The 23517-nt window shown below is 38.9% G+C and overlaps 1 protein-coding gene across 1 annotated transcript in view; it reads left to right on the top strand.

Moving 5' to 3' along the window:
* Positions 1 to 9151, top strand: part of TSPAN8 (tetraspanin 8) — a 30869-nt gene extending 21718 nt beyond the window's left edge. The window contains exons 6-8 of the mRNA XM_024576438.4: positions 1525 to 1659; positions 4482 to 4565; positions 8863 to 9151. Of these exons, the coding sequence (XP_024432206.2) occupies positions 1525 to 1659; positions 4482 to 4565; positions 8863 to 8916 (273 nt within the window). The 3' untranslated portion in view covers positions 8917 to 9151. The remainder of the gene's footprint in view (positions 1 to 1524; positions 1660 to 4481; positions 4566 to 8862) is intronic.
* The last annotated feature ends 14366 nt before the right edge of the window (positions 9152 to 23517 follow it).

Raw genomic sequence — 23517 nt, forward strand, 5'->3', positions numbered from 1 at the left:
ACCAAATGAAATCTCCAGCTCTTTGTCATACAAATGCCTGCTGAGGTATGTACAGGGTGGGGCAAAAGTAGGTTTACAGTTGTTCATATGGAAAATAATACAATAGTTAATAAAGAATAACACAAGAATAAACTGTGATTCACGTACTCATAGCTGTAAACCTACTTTTGCCCCACCCTGTATTTGTACAATGGAGTCTTTGAGCCAAAGGTACAAGACTTCCTATCTGCCTCAGTTAAACTTGCTAGTTTAAGTCCATGTTTTAAACTATCTTTGGAATTCGATTCTGTCCTCTAGGGTATTAATCATCACTCCCAGTTCTATATCAGCTACAGAGTTGAAAAGATATTTTCCATATCTTTATTTAAATTACTGATACCAATGTTGAATAGATGACGTGCAGTGAGAGCATAATGGCATTAACAACAACCGCGAAACAGGAACAGCAAGACCAGTTGACACATACCGAGTGCTTTCTAGAAGCCAGCCACTGGGTTAAGCGTTTCATGTTGTCACATGGTTTTCTCATTTTTATCTTTACAACAAATTTACAAATTGATATTATTATTAGCAACTATGATTATCTGTATTTTACAGATGAAGAAACTGTGGCACAGAGAGTTTTGAGTAACGTGGGTAATGTGGTCACCCAGTAAGTGGATGAATGCTCTTTTAATATGCTGGCACCGAAATGCATCTGAGGCTGGAAAACCACCCAGTGTTGGTTCCATTTGCTTCAGCTATTGTGCTCTACCTTTCTGCACGAAGAGTTTTCTCCTATTCTATTGAAGCAAATAGGACAAGACAAGGGATAATTATTTCTCTTTCATCTAGTAGCAAGGACCGTATACTGAGTCATTGGGATTACCACTTCCTTGTTTTTCTTCCCCAAACCTGACTGCAGATTCCCCCAGTGTTTCCCCAGGCTTTGGTTTATTCTGGGCTTTAACCTTTCTGACATTATTCTAAGAGTTTCAGCTCTCATTTGTACCCCTTTCCCTCTTGTGCATATGTCCAGGTAGAATTTAATCTTGTGGAATGCCCACTGAACATTTCCTTTGGCTTTTGAGAGGCCTCTCAGCCTTTTTCTCTTAGCCTCAGAAAGTGATCAAAGATCATGAGATAGAAATTTCATTTTTAAAACCTCTCATCTCTTTTGAGCAAAAAGTCTTTTAAGAGCTCTTGACTGTCCGGTGGACTCTTTGGAAGATTCTTCCCTAAAATCTAAGATAAGTAGATCTGGTTTTGCTCCTCTTTTGTCATTAAAAACTATAAGCTGAGTTTTTCATCTTCTCTCCAAGCTCCTTGGACTTTTGCTCCTGCAACCTATTTTTCCTTCTTTAATATTAAGACCAAAAAGGAGTATTCCTTCATGTTTGCTTCTTCATTCAGAGAGGTAGGTGAAAATACATGATATTTTAGTATAAGAAACAATAATAGTTTCAGGAGAATATGATTCAATGTATTGACAATGTTTTTATCTTCTTTAGTGCCTGCTTTTCATGCTTATTTTTCATCAAACAGTTCAAATGCTGTGGTTTGGTCAGTGGAGCTGCTGACTGGGGACAAAATTTTGAAAAATATTCCAAGTCATGTGAATGTCCAGATACGCAGCTTGCTTCTTGTATAAGTTATGACAACAAATATGTTTACAGTCAGGTAAGAACAAATCGATGTTGGCACAGTAGGTGGTTCTGTTCATTTTTTTCTGCGTGAAAGTCTTTAAAAAAGTTAAATTGCAGCAATTGTAACAGGAATCATGATAGAAAGTCCCAGGAATTTCCCAAATAAAAAAGAAATCCTTATTTAAAGATAAAAGCTTATATAAAAAGATGAAAGTATTTCATTTCTTCTATGAGTCTGGCGTTATTGAAACACAGCTCTCATAGATCAAAGTAACATTATGCCGCAAAGGGAGACAGAGTACAACGTAACAAGTGAGAGTTCATTTTCTCCTCTCTTTGGTGATTTTCATCACTATTCTCCTCTATATTTTTCTATTTTAGCGTAAGTTCTAGAAATCTATATTTTTCACTTTAATTTTAAAATTAAAGCTTTTTTTTTTTCCTAATGAAACATCCCTCCTCTCAAGTAGTTGTATAGGTGTAAATAACTGTCCTGGTTTTTAGGAGTTTCAGCTCTGGATATTCAGTTTACTCACTAATTTGTCTAATTAGCGCTCCAATGTAAAATTTGCCTCAGACATTTAAAGTCAATGGAAAAAGCTGGGTTTATCTTTTATGTATTGTAGATGTCTTATTTATTATGTCGCTTGTGGATGGCAATATGCGAATGTCATATTATCGCTTAACTCATCAACTATTTATAATGGGAATCATGATCTAAAAGTCCCCGGAATTTCCCACTTCCTATGTGCCAGACCTCCTACCAGCCACGGGCACCCAATTCCTGAGAAGGGCACAGTGCCTGCACCCATGGAGCTGACGCCCAAAGAGGGACAAGGGGAAGACCATCAGGCAGCTTCAGTCCCACGAACTATTGCTATTTCTTGGATAGGAGCAGGCACAGGTGTTATGGGACCCCATCTAACTCAGTGTTCAGGGCTGAAGGGATGGCTCCTAGAGGGCATGATATCTGTCTGTTACTGCAGGGTTTTATATAATTTGTTCCTCTTGCCTGAAAGGAATGTGTACAAAAATGACAATTACAATTAATGACATTAATGTTTCATTTATTTGCTATTACATTTCAGGGCCTATTTTGTGTCAGACACACCCTTACTAGAATCAGACATGCTTCTGGATCATCTAGGAGATTATAGTCTAGTTGGGAGAGAGACCTATAATAGCTATTATAATTCAATAAATTAGTTTCTGTAATACCTTAAGTTTAGCATTGGCTTAGTAATGGCTACCGAAGTTAATTATATATAAGAAATAGAAAGTATCTCAGGAGAAACATGTCTCTTGCTGACTCATTCCCCTTTTACTAATCTTATCAAAATTAAGGAGGCTCAGTTTTGAAGGGCAATTGCTGTTGCTAGTATTTAAAGTAAACATGGGGGAGGAGTTATCTCTCAGAATGCAGAACTACTGTGTCCTTCATTGTCCGAGTAATATCAGTAAAAAAAAATGTTCTTACTTGTTTGTATTCCTCTCTGTTCCCCTCCTCCCTACCTAATGCTAGTGGCACAGTATCAACGAGGAAGAAGGAAATAAATATGGTGTAAATAAATGTAGTTTCCGCTTAGGATAATAAGGAAATTAGTAAACTCAATTGCAGATTGCTGTCTCTGGTTAAAGATTCAATATAAAGACTTTTTTTTCCCTCAGGGAACATGTTGAAAGTCTCTACCATTATCCTAAAAATAATAGACATTCCCTCCAAATTCACACATAATTCAGCGGAATCCAGGCTGATGGTTGCACCGGTTTCCCAAAAGGAAAGTCATAAATTCATAAAATACTTCCACCTGCCTTGCGTCATTTGCAAGAAGTCTGGAAAAGCAAATCTGAAATGGCCATAATTTGCTTCTTTTTTCCCTCCTCCTTTTGACAAGATAACCTGGTTGTCTAGAAGGAGGGGGGAGAAAGCTCCTCAAGCATAACAAATAGGACTCAGTCGGTCATCCATCTCGCAGTTAACCCTACATAATGTAATAATTTCTTCTAGCATTTACTGCTTCGGGCCAGAAGAGACTGGGGAACCCATTCAGGAATGAAGACAAAAAAGATGTTTCATTAAGCCTCATGGAGAACTTCTATTTTATTTAACAAATAACAATATTTTGTTAGTCCACATAAGACTCCCATGGGGATGATATATTTTCTGGCCATACAGACCATAGAACTGTTACATTGTATAGTATTTTTCATTTTTAAAATTACTCATATAATTTATAATTTTTGGAATTTTTAGGTTGGTCTGAAATGTTTTAAGCTTGGAATTACATGCTGCTTTGAGTAAATTTTGAAATAATGTGATAGAGAAGTAATGTCCCAAATTCTCCTTTTTATTTAAATTAAGGACCTAATAGTGGACATATGATTTTGTTTTTATTTTTAAGGTAAACACAAACCTGATACATATTAGAAAGGGATTTTTTTAAAAACCTTGCTGTAAAAATGAAAATTTTCACGATGATTAGCTGACACCCCAACCAGGGAAATCTGCCGTAGATTACAAGCCTAAAAAATTACACAGTCAAGGTGATAACAGCTCTAAAATTGTAATTTAAGATAAAATTATTATTTATAACTAAAGATCCCGAGATTCAGCAATGACATAGTTGAAGCAAAATTTTGTTCCTTAAATGCTTTCTAATATATGAATAAACCACAGTTATAACCTTTCAGAGGGCAGAGGAGCTTGAAGTGGAGGAAATAATCCAATTCCTTTTTGTTGACTATGTTTCTTGGTAATAATGTAAAAATATCAACCCAATGGAAAAAATCTTAATTTAAATAATATAGTCAAAATTTGGTTAAGGGTAACTTTGTATATTTTGTTTTTTTTAACAGCCATGCATTTCTTTTATAAAAGACTTACTTAAAAAACATATTATCATAATTATTGGAATAGCATTTGGACTGGCAGTTATTGAGGTACAGTATATTCTTTCATTGTTGACCCTTTATATTTAATCCCTTGCTTGTCTGTTAATTCTCCTAACACACATTTATGGTGAGCCAAGTAAATACCCGGTGCTTCTGGAAAGCACTGGCTACCAAGTCCCCAAAGGCCAGCATCACCCACTATCCGTCTTGGGTTTGAAGAGGGGATTACAATCTTATGAAGTGAGCAGAGCTAAGCCTATTATTTCTGAATGATCCCTCTACTGGGAAATAAATTTGTTCTTAGTCCCAGATATCCTTTTCCCATTGAAAACTAATACAAGAGTTAAAGTTAGAAGACAGAGCTCCAGACAAATCAAAACACAACATTTACATTTTCTTATATCTCCTCCTGATTTTGAAACAGAAAATAAAAACTGAACTCAAGAGTACGGGGAACTGTTGTCCTGCTATTCCTTTCTCGGGCAATGTAACAAGTTCTAGAAACTGGAAACGGTTGCCTGTGATTTTCTCACTGTAAGGACTATGGGCACACTTGGAGAAGTTTGAAAGGAAGCTGTTCTTGAGGTTTATGTATTTACTCTCATCAATTTGATTGTTGATGTTGATGGGCTTTCTTGGCATTTTTTATATATAACACAATTTTATTTATTTTTTAAGAGAGGGTTTATTTATTTATTTATTTATTTATTTATTGTTGTTCAAGTACAGTTGTCTACATTTTCAGCCCACCGCAGTTCCCCACCCCAACCACCCCCGCCTCCCGCCCTCAAACCTACCCTTTGGCTTTGTCCATGTGTCCTTCATACATGTTTGTTGATGGACCTCCCCCTATTTTCACCCATTATCCTCTTCTCCTCCCCTCTGGTCACTGTCAGTTTGTTCTTTATTTCAATGTCTCTTGGGTTTTTTTGAAAAGAACCTGAATGATACCTTTTACACAGCCTAAAAATCTTTGCCAAAAAGATGAAATAAAACTATTTCAGAAAATCATTTTGGAAATCATCCTAGATCTTGGGGCATTTAGATATCATGTGAGTCAAACTCAACTCGCATCCTGTTCAGGGTAGAGTGTTAGCAAAAATCCTAATGATGTGTGGGGTGTCTTTTTGGTTAATGTCTCTGAGGGCTGGTTAGCTCAGCTGTGTGACCACGGTTTCGGTCTCATGGAATGCTGGACAATGCTCTCCTTAGGATTTCTGATAGCTTTTTACTTCTTACTTGGGCCACATCACTGCCAGAAAGGAATTTTAGCAAGGATTGAAGCAATTTAGTGTGCTAAGTGGTCATTTAAGTTACTGGTGGAATTGCCCAACCAACCATTAGAACCAGCTGTGAATGGGGATGCAGAGTATTCCTTGCTGGTAGCCGAGAATGAGTCTAAATGTGAGGCGTTCTCTGCTGGGAACATGGCCGTCTTTCTTTACGTCTGATGTGAGACCAAAGTTGAGTGGTGCTGTGTATCAAGTCTATTTCTCTCCATTCTGCCCTTTGTCAAATGCCCTTTATTTCTCTGCTTTGTATTCTTTATTTTAAACATTTTATTTATTTTTAGAGAGAGGGGATGGGAAGGAGAGAGGGAGAGAAACATCAGTGTGCGGTTGCCTCTCACATGCCCCCTACTGGGGGCCTGGCCTGCAACCCAGGCATGTGCCCTGACTGGGCATGGAACCCACGACCCTGTGGTTCAGAGGCCTGCACTCAATCCACTGAGCTACACCAGCCGGGCTCTGCTTTGTATTCTGAGTTAATTCTAATTTAGAAATACGAACTAGTGGCCATAGTGAGTGAGGAATCACACACATGTATACTCATACATTTATAAACGTAAGTCATACACCGCCTGTTCTAGGCTAGACTTTAAATGACTGAGTGAAAGATCAGGCTCTAAATGAAATATTTAGTGCAAGTGTCAATATAAGTGTCAAATTCCGTGTTAGACTCAAATTGACTATGAGTGGCTACACCCCACAGATGTTTTAAGAAGCTTCTCAAAAGGAAAGTCTTAGAAAATAAGCACATAATTAACTGAGGAGATCGATCTCTCTCATACCATAGTTAAAGGCATTGCCAAGAATCTAAACACATCGCATTCAAGGTAAGAGTGCAAGAGAAGTACCATATTCTATGAAATCGGTATATCCATGTGTTGTTACATGTTTGGATATGTTATTGGTTGTTCTAACGACATGATTAGGGAAATACCTTAATAAAAACCTTTTTTTATAGGTATGGAACTTATATAGGTTAATATCATAAAATATAACATTTTTTAGTGATGCCAGGTAAGTATGATTTCTAGACTACATGTAGGTATGATAGTTGGTTCAAAGAACAGTAGCTTTGAAAACAGTCTTCTGATATGCAATCTATAAAAATGGATCCAAAATAATGTACATCAGTATGTCTTATAGTCATTAATCCTAGTTGCTTAATAGTTAGGCCCATTTTGAAGGCTTAACACTTAGGCCTTGTTTCCCAAATTCAAGAAAACACAAAGACTCATAGAGAGAAAAAAAAATTCCTTCTTAAATATTTTTAAGAAGAAAACAGGGGCAAATATCTCCATGTAGGAAATACATTCAAACTATCACCATAACAAATCATGTGAAAAAATTTATCCTCTGACACTTAAAGCTTTGGCGTCAGCCTGTTCAGAACCAGGCTCTGATGGAGGGCTGGTGGTTATTTTCAAGGTTCTGCTAAGGCCACATACCTGCGGGATTCTTCTCATCCCAGGATGCTGTGAATCTATGCAAAATGCTGGATTTTGTAAGGATATTTTATTTATAGACATTTTTGGAGTTCTCATTATTCAAGTTGAAAAATCAGACTACCATATCTCTCCTTATATGACTATAGTAACTTACAAGCACAAAAAATGATCAGTACTTTCTCTTCTCATTTCAGCGGAGGGAAAAAAGCCACTGACAGTCATCACCAAGTAGAACACACGTCACCCTGACAGGATCGCAGGAACAGCACAGTTCCTAGAGAGAAAAATGATAACTTTACATTTTTTAGACTGCTCCCGAATTTGGGAACTCATGCACATTACTTATAGCAAGTTTATCCTTAGTCTTTGCATACATTACCATACAATGAGTCTCTTTTCAATTACTTGCTATTTTTGTGAACAATGATAAATTTTCTTTTCAGAGGCAGTGAGGTGCAAAAAAGTGGGATGTTAACTGTCTAGTCTGCTGATAGATGGTGGGCTTCTATCTCAAGAATGTGATAGTGAAAGATGATAGTTACCTAATTCCAGTATTTTGCCCATTTTCTTTACTCTTTCCCGATACTTGTCTCCCAGACCTGAGGCTTGAGACCAAGTCAAAAAGACTAAATGTGAAGGCTTTTTGAAGTCATTCTAAAAGAATGACTTTGAGAACACTCTGAAAATCATTATCTTTTACATCTTTTACAGAGTATTGATGTTTACTTTTTTTTTAAGAAGGTAAATATTGGGCAGTAGTTGTCATTTGAAATGCATTTTCAGAAAAGAATTATTAAGCGGGACATCTTCAAACGGCAGGAGCACTTGAGATGACTCAGCATAAAAGGCAGCTCACCCTCCTCCTGCCTCTCCTCAAAGCGGGCGGGTGGGGAGGAAGCTTCTGATTTGTAACACGCGTCGGTCCTTCTGCATCAAAGCCACAGCGTGCGAGTCGCCCACTGCAAAGACAGGAAGGGCAAGTTTTTTGGTGTCCTTTATTCTTGGTAGAGCCACTTAATGAGCCGGAAACTATGCCCCAGATTTTCAGCTGTGTTTTTTCACTTCAAAGGAAATTTCTGAATTAAACTTATTCTCTATAGATTTAGAAGTTTTTAAAGAAAAAAAGTTACTTTTTTTTCATTCCTCTTGGCAATGTCTAACTATGGCAAGAGAAATTCTAGACTCCTTGATCTTCATGCAGGTGGTCTAAACCAGATGATCACAACACTTTTCTGGAAGCAACCGGTATATTAAATGGTCAGAGGCCTGAGGTCCTCTGAGCTCCAGGGCAGATACCCCCAGAAGGGTGTGTGTATCCAGAAGGGCAGATGCTCTGTGGCAGCTGCTACTGAACAACCAAATAGGGCAGGTTAGAGGTGGATTGGCTCGCTGAAATCCCTGATTAAGACGCAGAGTACTCCGAGGGCTTTCTTAATGCTCTTTTTTCCCAGGAGAGTCTCTAATTTCCCACGAAGAGAGATAGATGACTTAGATAAATAAGATTAAGATGTCAATAGCCAGAATCTTTTCATATATAATGTTCTTTCTGTCTGTAATGTCTCCAGCATTTTCCCTTAAATTCCATGTTAATTCTATTATTTTATTTTCTAGATACTCGGTCTGATATTTTCTATGGTCCTGTTCTGCCAGATTGGGAACAAATGAATCTGTGGATGTGTCAAGCTATCATCAGTCAAACTCCTTGGAAATTCTGCCTTGGCTTTGTGACTTTAAATATGTGAGTGCTGCATGCGTTAGGAGCAGCCGTCCTATTGAAATTTCTCATTTAGCTAGGCTATGTCTTCCAGACATGTTGAACACATTTAGGATTTTAGTAATACTAGGAAGGTGATATGAATGTCCATTTTTACTCAAAATAAAAGTAACTTTCTTTATATCAGTGCTTTTTTGTGTGTCTGATCACTATGTTCAGGTGGTCCTGTGCTGAAAACATTCTTCTGGAGCCACCCAGGGGACCAGTCTTGGTCTCTGAGTGACAGTTAGTTCAGGCACGAGGCTTTTCAGAAGGAGCACTTGGTCTTGTATGGCATATCCCCCGCTAGTGACAAGATTAAATTAAACCTCAAGTTGAAAGAATGGGAGTATGGCCCGGCTCTTTCCTATTTATGCCACTGTCTACTAATGGTGTCTCTCATTCCTCTCTAACTATTATGGGAACAAGATGATATGAATGCCGTCTTTTCAGCCACTAAATCTTTGTTTCCTCTCTGGGCCTTCCTCTGGAATGTGGTTAGAATAGCTTCTACATTTCTGGTTCTCACAGACATTTTTACATTTTACCTTTTATTGAGGTATAGTATACACATAATAAAGTGAACAAATCTTAAGTGTACACCTGTGTAAGCACTGTGCGGATCAAGACAGAGGGCATTTCCAGCACGCCAGGATGCCGCAGGGGTGCGCTAGAGCTGGCTCCCACCGACTTCCAGAGCAGACTGTGTGTTCTAGCAGAGCATAGTCTGCTCTTCCCAACTCTGTGCTCGGTGGCACCGCGTTGCTAGCTTGGAACCCACCACGGCGGGAGTGTTGACACCATGGAGGCTGGCAAATGAGAGAAAACCAGGGATTTTGTGGGGCTTTCTCTGAGAGCTGATTGTTAAGCATTTACTACTATACCACTGCTCTCTTCTCAGCAAAAACTTCTCCAAAGATTCCCACTCTTCTGAATTTTATGAGCACAGATTCACTTTGCCTACTCTTTAACTTCCTATAAATGGAATAGTCGAATCGGCACTCCAGCTTCTTTCTCCTCAACGTTTTGCTTGTGAGATTCATCTGTATTGTTGCATGTGACCAAAGTTAATTCTCATCATTACGTAGTAGTTCATTATACAAATATATATATCACCACGTATTTACCCATCCTTCTGTTGATGAGCACTGCCTTTGCTTCCACTTAGGCCTTATTGTGAATAAAGCTGCTAAAAACATTCTCTTTAAGTATGTATGTGTGCTCATTTCTGGGCAGACATGCAGAAGTAGAATTGCTTCATAGATGTAATAGATTCTGTCTAGAAATTGTCTGAAGTGGTTGTACTAATCTATACTCATAGTAGAAAAGTATGATAGACTCAGTTTCCTCTCCTGAGGAGGAGTAAGAAGAAGAAAGGCAGCCATTGGCCCGTAGCCAGAATGACCAGTAAGTGCGAAAAGCGTGGGGTGCCCGGCGGGCTCAGGTAGCCTGAGTCTGTGCTCCCCTACAGAGGGGAAGGCAGCTGTCTGTCTCTGAGTGCACCACGCCCCAGAAACCATACCAAAGCTGCACTTTTCTTATCTCATTTCTTCTTACCACATCCTTATGAGGTAGATACTATCTGTTAGTATTCTCATTTAGCTGATGAGAAAATAGAGAATTAGAGCTCTAAGCCCAGAGACAAACTACTAGTGATTGGTGAAGCTAGGATTCAAACCTTGATGGCTATCTCCCAAACCCTGGCTGAGGATCATGCTTCATTTGGCTTTCCCATAATGTGTCTATTAATAAATTTGCTATGTTTTATTATGATTACCTACAACTCCTTAAAGGCATCATTTGTTATGTGTAATTATGTACCCAGTACCCATTAAATTGCTTGCCACATAATAGACACTCAATAAATTGGAGCTAAAAATAATACTTAGATTTACTGAGAGGTTATTATGTGCCTAAAAATATTCTAAGCCCTTAGCATAGGGTAACTCATTTAATCCAGAATGACCTTCTTAGGTTAGTACTATGATTGGACCCAATTTACAGAGGAGGAAACCAGGGCCCACTGAGGTTAACTAATGTTTTTTAGGTGAGGCAGCTAGTTAAGGAGGGGTGTGTGATTCGGTCTAAGAGACTGAAAACCTGTGCTCTTTATGTCCCATCATTCTGCCCTACCTCACAGGGTTGCTGGGAGAGATAGATAAGGAAGTGAATGTGGAAGTGCACATATTAATATTTAATGGCATCAGTGTTGTAAAGAATTATGTCAGGATAGGCAGGAAAACAAAAATTATCTATTTAAATCATGGAAATATAATACAGGGAATTGCTGTATTAGTCAGCGTGGGCGGCCATAATGAAATACTATTCTCTAGGGGATTAAACAACAGAAATGTTGTTCTCTTACAGTTCTGGAGGCTGGAAGTCCAAGCTCAGGGTGTTGGCAGATTCCCTGCCTGGTGGGAGCTCTCTTTCTAGCTCACAGAGGGATTACCTTCTTCTGTGTCCTCACATGGCACAGAGAGAACTGAGGAGCTTCCGGGCTCTTGTACAAGCACTAATCCTATTGGATCAGGGCTTCTCCCTTAAGATATCATTTAACCTGAATTACTTCCTGGCTCCAAATACAGCTACCCTGAGGGTTAGGGCCCAAATATGAATTTGGGGAGGGAGGGGACAAAATTCAGTTCATAGCAACTGCTTAGACAGATGATGGAAAAAGAAGCCAAAGGGGAGAGCAAGGGAAAGCAGAAACTGGCAACAGTAAGAAGTTGCTACCGCCTTTGGGACTGGAAAGACACAATTAATGTAACCACAGCCCAGCATCCAGGGCCTCCTGGTGGAAGATGGAACCCACGGCCAGGACCACAGAGGGAAGATTGTCAGAACAGAGAAAGGGGGAACTGTCCCGTTTCATTCCCTCCTGCCCACTCCAATCTTTTGCCATTACCTCCCATTGGCTGAAATTGCCTAGAAACCAGAAAACAAGAGGGCCTGGGCAATGCAGTTTCCTGTGATACAAAGTGAAGCTGAGAATGGCAAGGCCTGGACCGAGCAGACAGGGAAGACCGTCACAGATTTAAACAGCACACACAAGTGCTGAACTTTCTGATTAAAGTGCATGAAATTGTAGAAAATATAACAGATTTAACATTCTTAGGAGAAACAGTACAAAGTTTGCAGGGTTCTTTCTGTGTTGACAAAAATTCAAATCATTTTAGGGATAGAGAGAAATGTTTAGGGCTGTTGTTTGTACCTGGGAAACATTTGCCTCTCGGGACTTTCGGCAATGTTTGGAGATATTTTTGGTTGTCACAACTGGTGTGGAAGGGGAATGTTACTGGTCTTTAGTGGGTAGAGGCCAGGGATGCTGCTAAACATCCCGCAATGCACAAGAACGTGCCTTCATAACAAAGAATTGCAAGGCACAATATGCCCGTAGTGTGTGCTTGTGAAGTCCTGCTTTAGAGAATCACATCTGAATAACAAAATATCTTCTTGCCAGGGGGCAGTAAGGTGCTTGTTATCATGGGAAGTGAACGGGATTGGAGTCAGGTCACTTTAGACCAGGCTCCGAACTTGATGGCTTTGTAATATTTGCAAGTCACTTAGGTTTCATCAACGCCAAATGAAAAATTTTATCTAAAAGATATTTATTTGCTTGTGATAGTTCACTGAAGTTTTAATTTTGATCTTTGGTACTGAAGGTGATTATGAGGGAAGCTTTCACTGTCTTGAAGGATATTAAAATCAGATTTAAGAATAAGCTCATATTTATTTTCATGCTTCCCAGAACAAACCACAATATTAAAAAACATTAAATTTTATTAAATTACTTAAGAACATAGCAAAAATAAAGTAAGAAGGAACTGTGACCAAATTGATAACTCAATATAGATACACTTTTTGTAATTAAGAGAAATGTAAAAATTATTTCCATTATGTTTAACATTGTAAAATTGCACTCAGATATGTTAAATATATATTATATTTTGACAAATCCTTTTCAGATCTGCTCATTCCTCTGCTTTCCTGTGGCTACCATCCTATCTGATCTCTCACAATCCCTCCTGAGGTAGAAATAGCTAATGGTCTATTCAATACCCTTTCTTTCTTTGTCTACCTTACTGATATATCTTTGGTTTTGTTAGAGAACAATGAACCCAACTAAAATATTTTATTTCCCACCACCTACCGTAGTGAAACTCCTCTCTAACACACCTCGCAAACACACAGAGAATACATATAATTTGTGGGTGTTTCTTATCTTCCACAGCAGCAGGCTGCTCCCATTTTTAGTTAATCTTTCGACAATGTAAGAGCATCTTTTAAGTGACTAAATTTATTGGACCCCACATAGAACATTGAAGTGGAATTTTACCATACTTGATAAAAGAGACACCCTCTGATGCCTATAATCTAAACTGAAGAAGAGTCACATAATTTGAACTGTGCACAGTTGAAAAAAATGTAACTTTTTCACCACCCTAGACTGGAAAGGACACTGAGTTGGCTGTACTGGGTGAGAATACAAACCATTCCTAAACATCTTCCTTGGAGAGTTAGTTCTGTACTGGACAATGAGCCTCTAGCAAAGGTGGGATATTGCTCCAAACCACCTCGAGGTCTGTTTCTGACTCTCTCTTGTTCTGCCCTTGGACTAATACCCTGCTGTTGAACATTATACAACTTGATATAAATTAGAATAAGCTCTCTCATTTTGTTGTTAAGTTCTGTGGCTATTCTTTGCCTTCATGTTTCTGCAGAAATTTTATAAGTAGCTTGTCAATTTGCACACACGCACACACACACACACACACACTCCTATAATTTTTTATTGAGATCGCTTTCAATCTTATAGCTCACATCTTTACAATGCTGGGTCTCCCCATTCATGCTGTTGCTATCCATTTATTTAATTCTCTGTAATTTCTCTTAATAATGTTTTAGAATTTTTCTGTTAGAAATCTTTCAATTGTTTGAATTACTAAGTAAACTTAGCAAAGTTGCTGGATTCAAGGTCATCACATGCACAATTGTTCTTCTGTATATCAACCACAAAAGATACAAATTGGAATTTCAAAAAAATCATTACAAGGAATCACGAAATGTCAAAAATTTAATAATAAATCCAATAATAATTGTAAGACTTTAACCATAAAATTCACAAAACATTCTTAAGAGAAATTAATGTATGTAGAAATATAATTTTTGTGTTGATTTTGAATCCAATATCCTTGCTATTTACTAATTAATTTTAATAACTTACCTGTAGATTATATTGTGTAAGTATTTTCTATGTATACCACTGTGTTGTTGGCTAATAATACAGTTTTATTTCTCCCTTTCCAATATTTATACATTTTTTCTTGATTTATTGCATTGACTAGGACATTTAGTACAATGTTGAATAGAAATGACATTTTCTATGGGTGTGCTATATATATATATATATATATATATATATATATATATATATATATATATATATGAATTCTAGAATTAGGGTATATGCTAGTTTTATTAAAACCAAAATTTTACTAATATTCAGCAAAAGACTAGGGACATATGTAAAAAAGAAGCCATTTCAGTAGCCTTATTGATTAGATGGCTCATGAGTCTGGGAGAACAAAGAAATTTGGAGGAAGGGTGCGGGTGGAAAGAAGCAGGAATGATCATCATTGGCATGGTGATGGGGCCAGCTCCCCAAACATAAATTTTCCCCCAAGGAAAATGGTAATGGGCATTGGACTGAAGGGAAACAGATGGCCCTAAACACATTTATATTTTATGTTAGCAAAATCCACGTTTCTCATGATGTGAGCGTTCAGCCACTTGGAAGGCAGTGTGCGTAGGGACATGACTTTTGGAATAAAAAGTCTGGGTTTAAATTCCAGCTCTATCCTTGTGTAACCACAGGCAGGCAAGTTGCTGAATCCCTTTGAAGCTCATTTCTTCACCTGTAAATAGAGGATGACAATTCACACTTATTGGGATCACTATAAGGATGAAATAACATATGTATGTTATTGGTTATATAAAAATGTACAATAAATGTTAGTTTTCTTCTCCTTTTTGGTTTGAATTCTTCTTCATATTGTGTTGCTATATAATACTTGTGACATATTAAACTATATAGTTGCTCTTTCTTGACATACTAAACTATATACTTGATCTTGATCTTTTCTCTTTCTTGTCTCACCACCACCCTTAAACTTCCACATTGTTCAAGCACATAGTAGGGACCCTCGAGAAGGGTGGGATAGAGCAGGAAGCAGAAATAATCTGCAGTGCTTCTCGTGTTTGCACTCGAGAGCTTAAAATTTTAAGGCACACACCTTAAACTTGTGGGTTCTAGGCTGCGTTTGCTTTCAGGTGTGTTTTCTATTGCTTCACATTGTATAAAATGTTTTAAATAGGTCCTGGCACATAAAAATTGGGATGTTTAATGTAAAACTCTGGGAGATCTGGCACAGCTGAATCTGTGTTTTCCCCAGGAGGAATTGGCTGGAGCTCTGCAATACCTGCCCCCTGAGTGGGCTGCTAGAAGTCCAATTGGGCAAAGCCACCCTGGGTCTATGCCACCCTCTGTGTAACCTGTGCGGCTGTCGCAATCATTCAAGTTTATGTCCTACAGGGAGACATTTTATGAATCTGAGGAAGAGCCAAATATTTGGGAGAAGCAAGGAGGAGAGATTGGGGCCCTGCTGACAGCATGGTGCTTCTAGAGCAGGTGCAGAAGTGTTCCAAACAGCCTCACGCCCCAGCTGGCACCAAAGTAATAGAAGAAGTCTTGTCCTCTACCTCAAGTATGGATTTGTCCCAGAAGTGGACCCGAGACTGAAACAGAGTCTTTCTAGTGGTACCAGCTTTGCAACTGTGGGCCTTATTAATGGTAATCAGACTGGCTCCTTCAACTCCCCCCAACATATCTTCTCATTGAGCTTTTCAGAAACTTGCCCACATTAAGTTCCTGCCTGTATTCCCTACATATCCCCCTCCCCACAGTGAGCACTTAGAATAGCTCACTTAATTTTTTTTTCCTGTTTCTATGAGTTGAGAGTACTGGCTTCTACTTTTTTCTTGTCTTCTTTGCCTCCAGTGCCACCACAACTTTCTCGAAATTTGTCCTGTGGCTTCCACAATCCTACTGCCTCCTGCTTCTTGCTCTCCTTTTCTGTTTCCAGCTCTCTCATCACTGCACTAGCTGCTCTTTCTATATCCAGTCTCTTTATTTTATTACTTAATTTTTTTCTTCTGGACACTGTTCAAATTTTGGATTTTCTCAGGGTTTTAGTCTTAGTCTTCTTTTTATTCTACTTCTTCTTTCTTGTCGATCCAAACAATTTCCAAATCCCTAGTGAACTCTCACGTCTTCAAAATCCATATCCCTGGTCAGGACTGCCCTTCTGAGTTGAATTTGTAGCTGCTAAATAGAGATGCCATAGCCATATCTGCTTTCCCTTCTGCCCTTTTGATATTGGTTGTCAGCATTAACAAATTAGTTACCCAAGCCACACACATCAGAGTCGCATTCAACACATCCTCTTTATGTACCACCTCTACTTGGTCACCCCGTCTTGCTGGTACCTCTGTCTACTCTCTTCCTTTTTGCTAGTCAGAGCCTCGGTTCAGACCATCATCATTTCTCTTTAGAACTGTTGTAATAATCTCTTGATGGGTTTTTCTGCCCTCGTTTGTTCCGTCTTCAAATCCATTCCTCAGGGTGCCCCAGGAATGCTTCTAAAATGCAGATGCTGTATTACATTGTACTCTCTCTAAATTAGAATTGACTACAGGCTTTTCATGAGAACTAATTCCAGTTCTCCCCGCTCATCTCCAGTCACTCCTCCATGCACACCCCATATGTCTTTCACTTTCTATTCTTCTGTTATCCCTTCATACCTTTGCCGTGCTGCTGCCTGTGCCCGGGATGACCTTGGTACTCATTTGGTTGGAGTCCTTCAAGATCTAGTTCAAATGTCACCTCTTCATTGAAGCTTTCCTGGATCCATCAGGACAGAATTGATTTTTCTACTCATTTGCATTTTCCCATAGCACATTTATTTAAATATCAGTTATTCTAATATATTTTGGCTAGAATTTTGTTGCCTCCATTTTACTATAAACTTCCTGAATACCCCTGAGCCCCTGAATTGAGTTTGTTCCCCAGATCCTGGCATGGCACTTAGAATATTAATTACAGGCTTAATATATATATGTTGTTTATAATATCACCTGAAGTGATATATATACCACTTGAAGAAAGGTATTCATTCTTACCTCACTGACTATCAATATATTTATTAATTATTATAATAACAATAGCAAATACATGTAGTGCTTATTGTATGCCAGGAACTGCTTCAAGAGATTCACATATATCACATTCAATTCTCACAACAGTTCTGTTACTAAAATTATTATCCTCATTTTACAGACAACGAAACTGAACCATAGGGAGGTTAAGTTGCCCCAAATTAATGGACCCAGGTTTCAAACCCAGCTACCTTGGCTCCACAGCTTACATTCTTAAACCACAATGCTCTAGTACATCTCTTGGGAAAATAAAGATAAGTTGTTTAAAAATTAGAAATTTGTTTCGATTCTCTCCAAGGCAGTTGAATTGTTGAGGGTGACACTTGAACGTCAGAACCCCACCCGTATGCTTTGTTTTCACCCTCCTCACACCATTTACCACACTGTGTCACACGGCTTTGTTTCCATGGCTTTTTCTGATTGGGGACAATTTGAGGCAAGAAATACAACTTTTTAAACTTTATTCCTACCCATCCATGACATGGTACCTGACATATGCATACTCAATCAATAATTAATGAATGAAAATATAAGAAATAGTACTTACATTTTTAAAGACATTAAAATAGCCACGTCCATAAATTAAGATTGATAAGTTCTAAAGCTAACAACCAATTAAATTGACTCCAAGAGATACATGAAGATTAAAATATCCTGTCATTTATCATTGAAGGAGTTTGTTTAATTACTACTTGGATTTTCTCTTTATTACAATGGGTGGTGATGAAGACTATAGAAACTGGAATCCGATTTGTCTGGGATCAAATCATGGCTTCACCATCTAGTAGCTGAGTGATTGTGGGACTGTTACTTACATTCTCTTTGCCTCATTCTTATTAAGGATTTAAAAAAAATCTCTGTAAAGCTGTTGTGAGATTAAATGAGACAGTGCATGCACAGTATTTGGAACATATAATAAACTTATTACTCAGTGTTAGTAGCTATAATATCGTTATTATGAGCATAAGTAGAATTAACATTAGGATTTAAATACTAATCTAGTTTTGGTTTTGATTATGAAGCTTCTTTACACTTTAAAAACCATTTAAGGCCATCAGAGTCTTCATCTTCAGAGCTCTGAATTTTTGAAATGGATCTTGACACAAACTCCTCCACAAAATGATAAATCTTCTGCTTAGAAGCTCTTTCCAAGGCTGCTGTCCAGCAATCATGTTAAGCAGTGGAACCAAGAAGACAGGGAAAGGATAATGAGCCAGGAACTGAGCCACATGGAATGACAGACAGTACATGCAAGGAGATTTAATCTGGGAATCAGCATGATGCTAAACAGCACACATCACGTCGAGTGGAGAGACAGCTCCGCCAGCTTTGCCGGCAAGGTGAGACCCGAATAAGTCATGTCTATTTAGTATAATCTGAGCATCAGTTGTGACAAAGCCAAGAGCAGTAACTAGCTGAGACGAACATGACATTGCACCTGGCTCACCATAGCTCCAAGAGTAATTTGTGACACCATTTCAAGTCATTCCAATAGAACATGTTGTTCTCTGCAGAAATTGTGATTTTGGAAAACAGGTCAGGGTTCATGGCAAAATTTGAGATGAAAATGGTTAGGAATGTAAGAAACAAGCAAGAAATCATTGGTAAGTTTGTAACTGGAAGACATAATAACTGGCAGTTGAACTTTTTTTAATACCATAACAAAAAAAATGCTTATTATAGAGACAGGCAAGTCAAGCAAACTAAGCCAATAAGTACTCGGAAATAAGATGGATATCAAATGTGTATAATGAGCACTAAGTTGTGGTGAGTACTTGCTGAACTGGGAAAAGCAGAGCCTCATGGTCCTGGAAGCTGGAACCGTGGGTTGTGAGTTGGGCTGTGAGCCTGGCTCTGTGTGATGCTGGCTAAACCACCAATACCTTTTTTATCCTCATTAATAACCCCTCAGTGGTTTAAACTTCTGGACTTCAAAAAGGTACTTTCCAAAGATCTAAAGATTTAAAAATCCTTAGATAGAAAGAGCAAGTTTCAGATGGAAGAACAACCTTCTTTCCTGGTAAGCATCCAGCCATAAAAAATCTAAAAATATCTTGGAAAGAGCATATATTTGACTAATATAAAACAGAACTTCAATTTTTCCTACTACCCAGACTGCTTTCCTGTGTAATTATCCTATATCTTTATGGTAAAATGGTAGCAATGTGTGTTCTGGTTAAAGAATGAGGAACTTGTATTTTTTTTTAGTCAAGAGAAGGAAAACAGAAGGAACATTAGAATTATGAGGCCACCGAGTACCAAAGCAAACAAACAAAAAAACCCCTTTGTTCACATAGTCTTTTCCAAGATTCCTGAATTAAATTGCAATGTTGGATTACCTATTGTTGTGAACAAAATATTGATAAAAGAATTAAAATTCCTTATGGAACTCATCCGAACATCCTAAGAAAATGAAAGACCACATCACGTTGTGGGAGGAAACGGTTGCCGGCACCAACATTTACCTAGTAGATGCCAGCTATTTACCAGGCTTGTGGCTAGATATTGTGTGTCCTTTATACCAAGTCGATATCTCAGTGCCAATGCCTGGACCCCAGGCACAGAGGTTTTGAGTTGACTGGCGATCACAGGTGCAGCTGCAGAACCATGCCCGTAGAGGAGTCCGGTGAGAATGAGCATGTGCTCCCAGTGTCCTTTTTTCCCGTGCTGTGAATTCCATAAATTTTCTCAGGCATGTTCTCTCAAGGCATCCACAATAACTAGATCACCTCGAAACACACCCGGTAGGGTTAAATATTTTCCACACTTGCACCTGTGTACACACCTCATAAATTCAACATTTGGCCTTCCACAGGTTGTCTTTTTTTTTTTTTTTTATCATAGTTGTATTTTTCCACCAAATCTATTTTTCTTTTTTTTTTTAATATATTTATTGATTATGCTATTACAGTTGTCCCATTTCCCCCCCCACTCCACTCCATCCTGCCCACCCCCCTCCCTCCCACATTCCCCCCACATAGTTCATGTCCATGGGTCATACTTATAAGTTCTTTGGCTTCTACATTTCCTACACTATTTTTACCCTCCCCCTGTCTATTTTCCACCTATCATCTATGCTACTTATTCTCTGTACCTTTATCCCCCTCTCCCCCTCCCACTCCCTTATTGACCACCCTCATGTTCTAGTTGTTTGCCTAGTTTGCTCTCGTTTTTGTTTTAGGTGTGGTCGTTAATAACTGTGAGTTTGCTGTCATTTTTACTGTTCCTATTTTTGATCTTCTTTTTCTTAGGTAACTCCCTTTAACATTTCATATAATAAGGGCTTGGTGATGATGAGCTTCTTTAACTTGACCTTATCTGAGAAGCACTTTATCTTCCCTTCCATTCTAAGTGATAGCTTTGCTGGATACAGTAATCTTGGATGTATGTCCTTGCGTTTAATCTTGGGTAATGTAATTATGATGTGCCTTGGTGTGTTCCTCCTTGGGTCCAGCTTCTTTGGGACTCTCTGAGCTTCCTGGACTTCCCAGAAGTCTATTTCCTTTGCCAGATCGGGGAAGTTCTCCATTATTTGTTCAAATAAGTTTTCAATTTTTTGTTCTTCCTCTTCTCCTTCTGGCACCCCTATAATTCGAATGTTGGAACGTTTCAAGGTGTCCTGGAGGTTCCTAAGCCTCTCCTCATTTTTCCAAGTTCTTGTGTCTTCATTCTTTTCTGGTTGGATGTTTCTTTCTTCCTTCTGGTCCATACCATTGATTTGAGTCCCAGTTTCCTTCTCATCACTATTGGTTCCCTGTACATTTTCCTTTGTTTCTCTTAGCATAGGCTTCATTTTTTCATCTGTTTTTCGAACAGATTCAACCAAGTCTGTGAGCATATTGATAACCAGTGCTTTGAACTGTGCATCCGATAGGTTGGCTATCTCTTCGTCGCTTAGTTGTATTTTTTCAGGAGCTTTGAAGTGTTCTGTCATTTGGGCCATTTTTTTGTTTGTTTGTTTGTCTTGGCGCGTCTGTTACTTTAAGGGGCGGAGCCTTAGGTGTTCACTGGGGCGGGGTAATGCTGGTCTCTGCGCTGTGACGCTGTACGTGGGGGAGGGGCCAAGTGGGAGCAATGGCGCCCGCCTCACTCTCCTCCGGATTTCAATCTTCCACTCCGATACCCACAATGAAACTGGGCCACTCTGGTGCTGGTTCCCGAGTGGGTGGGCCTGTGCACACTCTAGGCCCCTGTGGGTCTCTCCAACAACCTCTCCTGTGAGGCTGGGAGTCTCTCCTGCCGCCCCAACCCCCAGGGGCGCTTTCAATCAGAGGTTTGAGGCTTTATTTCCCAGAGCTGGAGCCCTGGGTTGCGCAGCGGTCTGCTTCGCTGCCCGCAGTTCGTCGGGTTTATCTGTGGGCGAATGTGGTGCCGCAAGGTGCTACCCGCCACTCTGCCTGCCCCACTCTCCGCCACTCTGAGTCCGGCCCTCTGGGTTTATCTGTGCAAATGTGGGACCGCAGGGTCTGCCAGTGCTCGGACTGCCTGCGCCATTTGTCCCACACTCCGCCAGTCTCAGTCCCGCCACAGCCACGCGAGTCCTCTCCACCCCGGTGCCCTTCTCCGCCCCTCCTACCAGTCTGGATGAATGATTATTTTCTGTTTCCTTGGTGTCAGTCCCCCTTGCTGTTCGATTCTCTGTCAGTTCTGGTTGTGCGAGGAGGCGCAGTGTGTCTACCTACGCCGCCATCTTGGTTCCCCCCCCAAATCTATTTTTCAACTGTTACTCTATTACAGTTGTCCCAATGTTTCCCCCTTTGCCCTCCTCTTCCCATCCCACCCTCCCGCTCCCACACTGTTGTCCATGTCCGTGGGTCATTCATACATGTTCTTTGTCTAGTCCCTTCGCCTTCTTTCCACCGGTTCTGTTTTGGTCCCAGGTTCAGAGTGGAGCTTGGAACGGCTACCCCTCCACAAACATGGAACAAACCATATAGCACGTATCTATTGTAGTGTTATTTGCAGTAGCAAAAGATTGTTAATGACCCCGGAGTTTGCGAGCGACGGACAAGTCTGATAAACTCCGGCGCACTCACTGGCACCGTGCAGCTGCAGCAAAGGATGAGGAAGACCTGCACGAGCTGGTATGACTGATTTCCAGGCCACATTGTCAGGGAGAACATCAGTGAATATTACGGTGTGCTACTTTTGTGTGTAAAAAATAAAAAGAAATAGAAATACATAAAAATAAACATTTGTATGTGTTTATTTGTGCAAAAGAAAGCCAAACAAGGATGTAACAAAAACCAATGAAAATGTTTACTCCTATAGAGAAAATATAGAAATGTGGTGGGAATAGGAACAAAGCTGAGAGTTCTCTAAGTATATTCCCTCATTGACTTTCTAATATGGTTTTGAACCATGTAAATGCTTTACATATGCAAAATTAAATTGAAAAGGAAAGAAAAATAAACTCTAAAATTTAACATAAATAGAAATACAGGACCTAAATGTATATAAAATGAATAACATAACCAAAGATTTATGGCAAGTAACTTTGACATAGTACTATGACTGTACATAGTGTAAAGACATAAACAACAGCAAAATCCAGAGAAATATCTCACTACGTAAGTTTATTGGGAGTAGTAGTATTTGTATAGCCATTTTGAAACTATTTTATATATGAGATAAAACAAATAAATAAATAACATTAACATTACTGTGAACAAAGAATTTTAACAGAAAAGAAAAAACATAAAAATATAGAGCAAAACAAATTTGAAAATCTGTAATGGTAAATTTGAATGGCAATATCAACACGCAATTATGCTATAAGAAAACTTTTCCTAGTTCCATTCACTGCAAGGATTTAGGAATAACAATACAAGCAATATAACTCCAGTAACAAGTTGTAAATAAATGGGAGGGTGTGTCATGTTTGTGAATACATCCCTTTGTTTATGATTAAAAATCCATATTGTAAAATGTCCCTTCTTTTCAAATTGATCTACAGATTCAAAGCAACCTGAATCAAAATCTCAAATTTTTTCTGGTTTTATATTTATTTATTTATTTCAATAGTTTATTTTTTATTGTATTTTTCCATTACCATTTATCCCCCTTATGCCCTCTTCCACCTCTATCCACCTCCCTCCCCCACAATCACTACACTGTTGTCCGTGTCCATGAGTCCTCTTTCTCCTTTATTTGATCCCTCCACCCTCAATTTTTTTAAATTAAATATATTGGTATGACATTGGTTAATAAAATTATATCGGCTTCAGGTGTACGGT

Source organism: Desmodus rotundus, chromosome 3 (genome assembly GCF_022682495.2).
Source record: "Desmodus rotundus isolate HL8 chromosome 3, HLdesRot8A.1, whole genome shotgun sequence".
NCBI classification, from domain to species: Eukaryota; Metazoa; Chordata; class Mammalia; order Chiroptera; family Phyllostomidae; genus Desmodus; species Desmodus rotundus.